We start from the raw sequence: 13,001 nt of genomic DNA, 5'->3' as shown, positions 1-13,001 counted from the left end.
GAAACCTATAGGATGCCATGCGCCATTTTCTTCCTGCTCCAGAGTTGCTCCAATGGCTGTTGTAGATGCATCTGTAATTAAATTAATATTTGCTATACTTGAAGGAAAATGAAGAAGAGTTGCATTTGCTAGAGCTTCCTTCAGCTTGCTGAATGCTGATAATGAATTGTCATTCCATTCAATTTGAGTCTTGTCGTTTTTAACTGAGGACTTCACATACTCATAAAGTGGTGCTTGTATATTTGCTGCCTTGGGTATTGATTTACGATAATAGTTTACCATGCCCAAAAATCTTCTGAGTTCTATAACTGTCGAAGGTTTTGGATAATTAATAATTTTCTCTACTCGGTCTGGTGAAGGAGAATATCCTGCTGCACTCAGTTTGTAACCGAGGAAGTTAACTTCATCTTTTCCAAAAGCGCATTTCTCTAAGTTAATAGTGAGTGAATATTCCTGTAGCCTCTCAAAAACCAATTGAAGATGACGACGGTGCTCATTCATATCAGTCGACATTACCAGGATGTCGTCTATATAAATGAAAACAAAATTAAAATCTTGGAATATGTGATTGATAAACCTCTGGAATGTCTGGGCAGCGTTTTTGAGTCCAAATGGCATACGTAGATACTCGAAGAGTCCCCAGGGTGTGATAATTGCAGTCTTCTTAATATCCTCTTCATGCATGTGTACTTGGTGGTAATCTTTTTCTAAATCTATTGTAGAAAATTATGCTTTCTGATGAAGATTATTGAAAACATCTTGTATTAATGGTGGAGGATACCTGTCGGGCAACGTGTTTGCGTTCAGCCTCCTGTAGTCTCCACACATTCTGAATGTGCCATTTTTTTTGGGAACCATGTGAATAGGGCTTGCCCATGGACTATTGGAAGGCCTCAAAGTGCCCCTGTTCAGGAGATCTTGTATCTCGGACCTGGCTGCAACAGCCTTTTCCCCGGAGATCTTCCTGAATCTGGAAGCTAATAGTGGACCTGTTGTGGTTATCCTGTGGGAAAAATGAGAAGTTTTATTATTGGTGGTTACCTGTGGCTTTGTTATTACAATGTATTGTGCCAGTAAATCCTTGAAGTGCTCTGCCGGGTTGACAGTGGAGATGTTAACTTGCTGTGCCTTGAGTACCTTTCCATCAGAGGTAAGGCCTGTGGTCGAATCAATCAATCTTCTACCCTTCAAGTCTATTAATAAATTGTAGTTGCTTAGGAAATCAGCTCCTATTATGGCTGTGGCTACATCGGCAACAACAAACTGCCAGCTAAAGCTTCTGCGTAAAGATAAATCCAGCTCCAGAGTTCTCTTTCCATACGTGGATATTCTGCTAGAGTTTGCTGCAAATTGAACTAACTCTTCCTTAGAATGACCATTGGCGAACTTATGGGCTGGTAAAATGGATATAACTGATCCTGAATCTATAAGAAATTGGATTGCCGTCTTTCTGTCTGATATATGAAGGCGGAGCTCAGAGCAGACAGAATTTACTTCACCGTCATGGAAAGCTCCACTTAATGACGGTGAAGTAAGTTTTTTGACTGGTGTAGAGATTTAAGCAGGCAGGGCTCTTCACACTTAGTGGCCTTCTCCCCATATCTGTAATGATAGTAGCATACCGATCCACGTGAAGGTGTCCTGGACCTATGTCGAGAACCACTTCTTGAACTTGACTGATTGAGTTGTTCACTTCTTGATCTTGACTGGTTGAGTTGTGATTCTGGTTGATCATTTCTTTGTCTTTCAGTGTTTAACATTGCCCTTAGTTCCTTAATTTCCTGGACGCATGACATAAGAAGAGTTTCGTGGCGGTCCAGTCTCTGTTCTACTGAAGACTTGTGTGTTGTGGACATCACATGAGATGTGGAGCTACAGTGATCGACCAAAATATCGGCAACTTCCGCCAGGGCTTCCGGACCAAGATGACGAGAAACTATCAATTGTGGCCGAATATGGTGTGGCAGGCGTTCTGACCACAATTTAATTATGATGTCTTCACTGACCTCTCCCTTAGCCAAATTCATCATTTCTCGTAGGAGCTGTGATGGTTTCTTCTCTCCTAGAGTTAAGTTTTTTAATAGCTTGTCAATTTGCTTACCTCTAGATTCAGACATTCTGCTTAATATAGTGTTTTTGATATATTCGTATTTGCCTGTCATTGGTGGATTACGGAGGACATCCTGGATGAGGCGCAGTGTCTCGAAGTCTAGGGCTTTGAGTACTGCTGTGTACTTAGTATCGTCACTCCTGATCCTAGCAGACTGAAACTCATATTCAATAACTAAAAACCATAGGTCTGGAGAATCTCCATTGAATGGAGTGAGACGGTTATTGTTAAATGCTGCTATATTGTATTGATCAGCATAACTGTCATGTTCATGTTCAGAAACACGAGGACTGCTCGTGTTAAAGATCGCCTCGTGATCCAGATCGATCAGAGATCTGTTGAGCGCTGTTTCATCATTGATGAACGTAGATCGAGTCGACATGTTGATAAATATTGGTATAATTTACCTTTATTAATTTACTTGTATTTGACAAGTGTTTTCCTTTCTCCGTCCGACGTCACCAATTATGGGAACTAAGACGTTGAGAATGTCTCTTGTTTACCGATTTCACACACACGTTCGGAGTCACCAATTATGGCGCTAGTGGGCCATATATTATTTATTAATTAATTCTTGAATGAAATTGCAATAATTTTATTTTCAACTCGATAAAGAGTGTTTATTAATGTAATTGGTAAAGATGTTGATATGACATTAAATCAAATCTCAATTTCGATCACCAGAAAACGTTCGTTGAAAAAAACGCGATACAATATTTTTCGATCGTTTTTAAACACGCGACAATAATATTCGATCGTATAAAAACAATCAGATCGTTATAGCTTGCTTGATGCCAGATCCGAATCAACGTAGCCCAATATAATTTAGTTTTGTCATCAATTGACGTCATTCAACTGACATCTGTCATATGGTGTTCATTCCGCCATATATATATATATATATATATATATATATATATATATACTAGCTGACCCGGCAAACGTTGTTTTGCTAAGTTAGGTATTTCTAAGCGACTTCTAAAGAATAAAAAAATGAATACTTTATTTTAGGAGTGGTAGGATGTATAATTTGAATGGTACAGACAATGAGGTATTATAAACACAATAAACTTCAAAGTCTACTTGTATAATAATAAATTATATAATTCATAATAACAATATTCGTTTGACCATATTTTGTTAATACAATCAAACTGGAAGTTTTATACACTTTCTATAAAAATATGGTATAATTCAATCCAAGTCTTTTTTAATCTTTATCCGTGGTCAATGTTCAGTTGGTCATTTTTGCCTCACACAGATGTAAGTTTTTAAAGTGTTGAATCTCACTCAAAATTAACATTACATTTTATAAAACAATTAAATAGTTAAAATTTACATTAAGGTCTCGTGAACTAAATCACAGTGCTCATAACCCAAAAAACTAACAACAAAAGGAAATACTTTTGTTATGGATTTTCAGAGATTACCGTTTATCTCCTGATAGCAAAGTTATAAGAATCAAGGTTATAGCTGGTTATACATCATTTCCCCTCTACTTTCAAATATTGTTGTTGAACAATGCTAAACTTTACTAATTTTTAAGATATTGGTGGTGAATCTTATTAACCCCAGATCTTCATATATTACTATCCATTCTTCGATAAATTCATAGAAAAATTTTCCAGTTTATTCTTCAAAATTAGTGGAAAATAACCATTATTAAATTATATTTTACATTGCATTATCCAATGATTGTTGAAGTTCTTCATCTTTTTCAATTTGTAGAGTGATTTAATAAAACATGCACGATACCTGACTGTGTCTAAAATGCATGGATTTTGACATATCTTTTGAAAGGAATACCTTCAGAATTGTACTCATTTTTCTGCTATACTTGTTCTAGTACCCGAACTGTATCCATACATTTAATTGAATGCGAGCATTATAATCAATTTTCAAAATATTTTATTCCAGAGAACTTGTAATTATGTGCATTGACATTTTTACAGATGTGTGTTCCAAAGTAATATTATCAACCGAATCTTCTTATTTGAGTAGTGGTCTGTTATATCTGGGAATAAGTTATTCGACAAAATGTCCCCTTTAATCGATTCCAAATTTAGGTTTTTAATTTAAATAATCGAAATAAAATAATAATATAATCTAGAAAATATTTTATAAATACTAATGAATATAAAATTATGCAACTAAGACTGAGCCCAATCCGTACAGCCATGTTAACGTTTTACCCCGAATTGTTATATAGCTACGTATATAAAATGAACATTTCTCCTTTATGAATTTGATTGAACATATGTACATTTCCAACATGAGTACATATTGTGATAAATTTCAATGTGTTTATTTTGATTTTCCTTTTTTGCAACCGTGTATCCAAATTAGTGGCATCTTTGTTATCACCATGACTTGTAAATAGTATGTTCGGGAAGTAATTGGAAAAAGACCCGATCAATAACAGCATTAGTATCTGAACAAAATAAAGAAAATTCTGTATGTGGGATATGTTAAAATATTTCAATTTTTTTATTGCATATTGGAATGCTGGAAAAACTTTTTTCTGTGCACGACCTATTTGGATGATGAAATCATGTAATATAATGCAAGTTCGTACTGCTGATGCTAAGCAATTTTCAAACAACTTTGTTTCCGAAGATCTGTGATTTCCGAAGATTACTAATCTGTGTTATAATCCAATTTTCTTATTCATATTGCTGTTTATTATAACTTGCAATAAGTAATTAGACAGAAATGTCTATGGAGGCCCCATCGATGAATTCCAAATTTAGGATTTCAATTTGAATAACCTAAATGCTATAATAATATAATTCATAAAATGTTTTGGTAACACATTATTCAAAATTTTAATGAAAAATTTGTATTGTAAATAGATTGTACTGTAAATATTTATAATGATTACTTCCATATCTAATTAAACTGCACTTATGTTGATGTCACATGTCATAATGTGATCTTCATAAGCAATTTTCAAGCAACTTTGTTTCCGAAGAACTTGTACTTGTATGTACACATAATTGAAATTTTTATGAATATGATTTCTAAAATTATTATCTGTGTTATAATCCAATTTTCTTATTCATATCGCTGTCTATGGTGACCCCTTCGATGAATTCCAAATTTAGGATCTCAATTTGAATAACCTATATGCAATAATAATATAATTCAGAAAATGTTATGGTAACGCATTATTCACATTAAATCAATAAGTATTTGCACAGCACAGCGTTTGAAACAAATTTATTTATTTATTTTTTCATAAGCAAGCCTTAATCAATCAATAATAATAGTATTATTTCAAGCTGTTGATAGAAGAATACAAATAGGCAGTGAGCAAACACTTGAGAATTAAATAAAAACCTCATATAAAATCAAAATAAGCATTCTTATTAACATTTAAAAATATATAAATAATTTAATTTTAAAATTAAAAGAATAACACATAATCTGTTTCAACTTGACAACCATCTATTTGACACATGAGTAGGCGATACTCGATACATCTGTCATTTGAATAATATTGTTTGGGGAGCCATTTTGAATCAAGTGCTGTTTACCAAAAATTTTCAAATTAAAAATGTAAAGTTTCTACGCGGATTTGAAATATTATCTCACCTTTTGGACAATCTCTGGATTGGCACGAATTTTTCAAGACTAAGACTGGCAAAATCCATTCAGCCGTTTTCGAGTTTTATTCGGACATTTGAAAGACAGCTCCATTTTTATATATAAGAAGATATATTAACAAAGTCTAATCGGGCATAACATCAATAAAAAACATGAATTTCTTTCAAAAATTTATTTTAAATCCATACGTTTCGGCTATAATCCTAGCCTTCATTCAGTGGAAACTAAACATAAAATTAAAAACTAAAACAATTGAATTGGAGTGAAAAGAAAAAATAAAATAGTAAATAGTACTTACAATTAGTTGATCTTAGTGTTAAATTGGAAAATTTTAATAATCCATGGTATTAGGATATGGTAATGCACTACACTATGTATTATAAACATTAACTTGAAATTACACAATATTTTCACAAAATACTGATTTGAAAAAATCACAAATGGATAGTGTGTTATTCGTAAACTGGTTGAAGATGTAATGGAGAAAGACATTTTTTAAAAAATATTTTTACCAAGATTCTACACATGTGTGGAACGAATTGCGAATCCTTTGCGCGAACGCTTTTATTGTTTTGTAAGAAATTTGGAAATGTTATCTAAATAGAAGAGATTTGTGTCGCACAGCGTGTTGAGTTCATTCCGTTTATTTATTGTCTTATTGTTATAAATAGTTAAAAAGGATCCCTCTATATTTCTTCGTTTAAATAAATTTTATATATCATATATATATATATATATATATATATATATATATATATATATGTGTGTGTTCTTTATGTATATATAATATATACTAGATAAACCGACAGACGTTGTCCTGTACCCACATCTACGCTTTTTTTAATATACTAATATTTATACCGTTGAGTTAAAAATAATCATTATTGGTTTTCGAATTACTATTTACACCAATATATGAGTGATGTTGAATGTATAAGAGACTAAATATCGAAGCGCGTAGGTGCCGCGTCGTCGTCTAACGGATAAACACTGGTACGGAACCCATAGGAATGTTAACAAAATTTATACTTATTGTTAAAATCTCTATAAAATATCTGATAATTTGATATGCATATGTCTAATGATTATTGTTGACCGCCAAATGGTATTTTTTTTAGTTTTTTTTACTAGATCTCCGAAACCGCTAGACCTATCTTCATGAAAATTTGATAAGTGTTCATCTTGTTCAAACAAGTGAATTGTTTTTTGAATTATACAAATCGGACGCTCCGTTCTCTTAAAAACTGAGTTACCGTTTTTGGCACTTTTTGCCCCATATCTTCGGAACGGCTAGACCTGCCTTTGACAAAAACTAATCAGCACGTCTCCTTATCAATACGAATCGAATGTTTTTTGAATTATTCAAATTGCTTCATCCGTGTTCCCGAAATCGTCGACGAAAATTTGTATCCGAACACACACACACACATACACACACACATACACAATCAATTTTTTCTAAGGTATGCCAACATATTCAGAAACCTTTGAAACGTAAAGATATATAAAAATTTTTATTTTCGATTTTTTTGCGATTACTATAACTTACCCTACGGAAAGTTAATTATAAATAAATCAATTTATCATCTCCAGAACATTAATAATCGTCATTTCATTTCGAATCAAATTTCAAAAAAAAATAGTTGCCAAATTTACACAAAATTGAAAAAGTTCTCCTGCATAGTCACAGTCTAAACGCATTTGCAAATAATTCTGTGCGACATTTTCACTTATACTGTGCTTAGCTTGGCGGCATTTTCACATTTTTCAATAATTTTCACAAAATAAAAAAGTGCTCCAGTACATAAACAGTCTAAACGCACTTGCGTAAACATTTGTACCAGAGTGGCGCTTAGACTGTGCTTAGCCTGGGTGACTTTTTGAATTTTTAATCCAAAAATTAGAAACAATTTTTTTTTTCCAAAATCAATTATTTTGTTGAAACAAGCAGAAAGTTCTTTGAATCATTTAAATCGGACGCTTACCCGAGTGAAAATTTGTTACGGCAAGCCCTAACACAGGTCCGGCCCCTATAGGGCTGTACTCTGGCGTCCGTATTACGGAATTTAGTGCATGGCCCTCATAAGGGCCATATATGGGCGGCCCTAATATGATAATTTGGATAGGGTCCAGAAATGGCATACCTGATTTTAGCCCTAACACGGATTGCCCTATAATAATTGAAACGGGCTATATGCGGATGCCCTATATTACCCCCATAACGTATTGCCCATAATATGATGGTATGGGCCGTATTGGGAATTCATTACTAGAACCCTAATACGGCTTACCCATTATTGAGACCGGTCGTATTTACGTATTACGATTTATTAAATTTTTGTAAAAATAGAAATAATAATACACACGTATATAAGACAATTTTAGAATTAAAAAAACAACTAAGCAAAAAGAAAAGAAGAGTATTTTCATTTCGAGCAATTTAAAGTTAATACAAGTTTACAATATTCAATACAAGTTTAAATATTCAATTTAATTTTTTGTTTAATTTTTTTATTTAATTATTGTGATCAATAAAATATTGAATATTTTAATGGATCATATTATTTACTTTAATAAATATTAAATAATCAATTGATTTTTATGTTTAATGCAATATGATTTATAATTTAAATAAACTTTCACGTGTCGAACTGATAATTTTATCAGTTCGACACGTGTAAGTTCACTATCTAATCTAAACAATAGACCCACTCATAAAGCAAAACAAAGATCCATACATAAAATCGAACAGCTTCATATCAATCGTGAAATATATTTGGCTATTCTCATTAGCTCTCACTGCCTGGAAGGCGAAGGAGTTATCAGTTTTCAGGACGCACGAGACGATTTTTTTATTGGGAAATGTCAATTATTATTTTTAGGGCCACATAATAATTTTGAAGTAAGGGCCAATCTCGATATTCTTATAAGGACCATTTACGGTTACCGATTAGGGACCAGAACAGTTCGCCGTACTTAGACCTTATTCGGCAAGGCGTTAACAAACGCATATGGGCCGAGTAGGGCTGCCGGATCGGGACCCTACTTGAATTAGGGTCAGCCCTAATACGTGCCCTATTTAAATTTCCACTCGGGTAGTTCTCTCAAAAACTGCCATTTTTTAACATTTAGCTCTGTATCTCCGTAACGGCTGGACCTGCCTTTGCCAAAAACTAATCAGCACATCTCCCTATCAATAGGAATCGAATGTTTTTTAAACCATTCAAATCGGATGATCCGTGCGCCCGAAAACGTGGACGAAAAAAAGCGGACATACAAAGCACACACACACAAATGTTCAGTAAAATTGTATATTAAAAATTATACACTGCTATATTATAAGTGTTTCGTAAGTAATCACAAATTTAAAAAAAATGCATTGAAATCGGTGAGTGTCTAATTATAAATTTATAGAAAATTTTCAAAGAAAATATTAAAGGCTTATAGCAAGTTCCCAATAGTATGTGACCAATGAAACCATTCCTAAATACAGCATCATAGAACATGTTAAAATGTTAGCAAAGTAAATAGGACGTAATACCAAATAGGATATAACAGATTTATAAAAGTCACTTGGTTATTCATTATACATTTTGTAATGTACTCATTAATTCAAATGATTAATTATTTCATTTTATTTTTTATTTAAGTTTAAAAAAACACTTTAATCAATAGTATTGATTCATCATATTCAAATTTCAATCCGGATTTTATTTATTTTTGGATTGATATACATTTTTTATAACAAAAGGTTTGAAATGTTGGTTAGATTTAAATTTCAATCAGGTGGATTTTAATAAGGGCCGTTGCAACGCAAGGCTGGGTATGCGGTGAGATGACCCGACAGACGTTGTCATGTACCCACTTTTTTTTAATATCCTATACTAATATTTATACCGTTCAGTTAAAAATAATCATTATTGTTCTTCGAGTTACTATTTACATCAATATATGAGTGATGTTAAATGTAGTACTGTTTCAAATAAAATGATTATTCTCAATTCCCACAGTTAACACTTTAATTATCCCTTTAACAAATATTAAAATATGTTCAATATAGAACGCGATATATAGAACAAATTTATTTCCAATAGCTCAATTTATTTTATTGAATTTAAGGATTATACAATATTTTTTGACATACCTGTAGATGTGGATGTTTAAATGAATGATTTTTTGTTTATTGACGGCTAAAACATTGGTTTTCCAAATTTATCACCATGTATTTATTGTCATAGCATAGATACACGTGTTGAAAATTAAAATCTTTTACAAAGTACAACAAATTCAGAAAGAATTAATATATAGCATGCGGTCAAGGTACAATATCACCTTCGATTTTTCTACCCAAAATAATTGCTTCAAGAATGTTGCCTACAATTTTTATAATTTCGTACCATATTTTAACTTGCTTTTAGTATTTTAATATCTAAATTGCATTTTTCACACTAATAATTCAATTTAAGTTCATATTTGAAGTGAATTAATTTGTCAAATTTTGTTCACATGTGCTCTATTCAACCTACTATCAACAAAATTATTGCAGTAAATGGAGAGGAAAAAAGCGTATGCCCAGCTAATCTTAATGTAAAGTTCAGAAGTGAAAACAATTTGCATTTCGTCACCACCCCCCGCATTAATTCGATTATAACTCTTTTAATTCTGATTTTATCATAACTTGTTATATTCTATTTTAAAGGTGATTAAATGAGCTACAACTTTCTCTATCATAAATTTAACCGTAACTTCTCTTATTTTGAAACGGCGAAGGGTTAAAGGGCTCGAAAGACACTCCGGTTGCACAGCCGCGCACTCTTTAAACAATTTGAACTCTATCAATATTTGTGTAACAAAAAAATAATTAAAAGCAATAATTAGTCTGAAAAATACCTTGAATTTTTATATATATATATATACTTTTATACGTATACTTTCAGAGATTTTATAATGAGAAATTGTTCTTTTTTAAATGGATATTTTTATGAAATCATGAGTTTTTTGAAAATCGTTTGTACAAATGTTATGGTATTTTCTAGAATCCATCAAGATCTCTCAAACCAAGTTAATTCTAGATGGAAAACAATTATTTTTAATTTTGGTGGAAATGGCACTCATAAACTATTTGATTTAAATGAAAAAAAAAACATTGTATGCGTCTTTTAATTGCATGATCGCTCACTCATTTTACACGCAGAAGTACTTCTTTTAAAGCTTATTTGGAGAACTATAAAAACCCATTTTCATAATTAACTTAATATTGTTCCTAAAACACTGTAAAATAGCGATTTATTAGGATTTTTATTGATATAATTTTGTTCATTACATAATTTTCGTTAAAATGTATATTTTTGAAGATATTAGCCAAAAACGATGAAAAACGCAAAAAAAGAAACAAATTTTCAATAGCCAGTTACTTGAAAAGTATTTGCTTTTTTGAAAAACATTATTAAACATTTTTCTCTTATAATTAGTTCTTTTATCCACACCCAAAGTTATTACACCACTGAAAAGAAATGGCATCCCCCCGGGTAGTGTAAAGGAGTCTAAATTGTTTTCACTTTTGAACTTGAGAGTAAGATGAGCCTAATTCCAAAAATCCAAAGGAATTGAAAAACAGTAAAAAAAAGTTCAGACCCAAGGCGCTCCATTGAGTAAATATTCTGTACAAAATGCCAACCATATGAAATTTTGACACAATGAAACTTCTAAATAATTTTTTGAATAAGTAATTTTTTTTGTATTGTGACTTAGTATAGTAAGGCAAAACGACCGCAAATTGAATATTTTTGAGCGCAATCACTTATGGCTCGTCTCCTTTGCACGAATTCGTACGGCGAATCTGTTTGCAAAGTGCGTTGAGAACACGATTCGCCGTGCGCGTCAGTCGCATGCGCATACTGTCAGACGCATGTTATATTATTTGCATCTTATAAGATTTTAATTATGGCACATCTCAGCTGCATTTCGACAATAATAATGTAGACATTACATTTTCTTTATTTTTAATCATGAATTTATTATATTTTAATATTGCCTTAGCCTATAAGTGAATAGAAATGTTTGGCAAATGACAGTTGTCATTTGTTTTTAATGTCAAACCATGCCTTAAATATTTTAAAGGTCAAACAATGATAAGCGGTTTTTTGTAATTTTTTCCATTTATTTCTACAATCTAACTATATTTTTATGATTCAAAACATTCTAGAAAATTTCCCGAACAAACTTCAGGAAGATTCATGAAAATCCGAATTATAGTTTAGGAGGATTAATGAAACTTACATTGTTACAGAAGAATTTTATATATAAGATATATTTATTTATTTATTTATTATATATATACATATATATGTAAGATTATATTTGTGCTTAGGGTGACAAGCTCAATCAAACACAATTGAGTTTCTCTGCAAGAAAAGTTAAATTTTATTGTTAGTTTTACATTACTCTCCATTGGAGAGTAATGTAAAACTAACAATAAAATTTAACTTTTCTTGTATTTAAAACTTTGTCTTTATTAATAAAAACAAAGTTTTAAATACAAAACCTTACATACCTGTAAGAAAAGAATCGACATTTAATATTATTAATCACACATTGTCAGTTCCTAAACACATTTACAACAACATCTTCTATTTTAGAGATTTTCAAAATTAATCATGCCGTGACGTATTTTTAACTTCCCGTAGGGTAGTTATAGTAATGGGCCGAAAATCGAAAATAAAAATTTTTGCATTTCTCGACGTTTTGAAGGTTTTTGAACATTTTGGCATACCTCAGAAAAAATGGATATGTGTGTGTGTGTGTTTTGTATTTCCGCTTTTTTTCGTCCACGTTTTCGGGCGCACGGATCAACCGATTTGAATGGTTTAAAAAACATTCGATTCCTATTGATAGGGAGATGTGCTGATTAGTTTTTGGCAAAGGTAGGCCCAGCGGTTTCGGAGATACAGATCTAAATGTTAAAAAAATGACAGTTTTTGAGAGAACTAAGCGTCCGATTTAAATGATTCAAAGAACTTTCTGCTTGTTTCAACAAAATAATTGATTTTAAAAAAAAAATTGTTTCTAATTTTTTTTTCAAAAAAATTTTTTTGTAATTTTGGATTAAAAATTCAAAAAATCACCCAGGCTAAGCACAGTCTAAGCGCCACTCTGGTACAAATGTTTACGCAAGTGCGTTTAGACTACTTGGAGCACTTTTCCAATTTTGTGAAAATTATTGAAAAATGTGAAAATGCCGTCAAGCTAAGCACAGTATAAGTGAAAATGTCGCACAGAATTATTT

General features: G+C 31.8%; 1 protein-coding gene across 1 annotated transcript; it reads right to left on the bottom strand.

Moving 5' to 3' along the window:
- Positions 1 to 726: 726 nt before the first annotated feature.
- On the bottom strand, positions 727 to 2,492 carry LOC113371344. Its single transcript, XM_026611972.1, has 2 exons — positions 1,582 to 2,492; positions 727 to 1,516 (listed from the first exon to the last, which is right to left on the bottom strand). Exons 1-2 carry the CDS (start codon positions 2,490 to 2,492, stop codon positions 727 to 729), a joined length of 1,701 nt encoding a protein of 566 aa, XP_026467757.1.
- Between the last annotated feature and the right edge of the window lie 10,509 nt (positions 2,493 to 13,001).

The sequence above is a fragment of the Ctenocephalides felis genome, unplaced genomic scaffold (genome assembly GCF_003426905.1).
Source record: "Ctenocephalides felis isolate EL2017-DRISC unplaced genomic scaffold, ASM342690v1 CF-g0.4_SCAFFOLD_01492, whole genome shotgun sequence".
In the NCBI taxonomy this organism is placed as follows: domain Eukaryota; kingdom Metazoa; phylum Arthropoda; class Insecta; order Siphonaptera; family Pulicidae; genus Ctenocephalides; species Ctenocephalides felis.
This window is presented reverse-complemented; position numbering and strand designations above follow the sequence as displayed.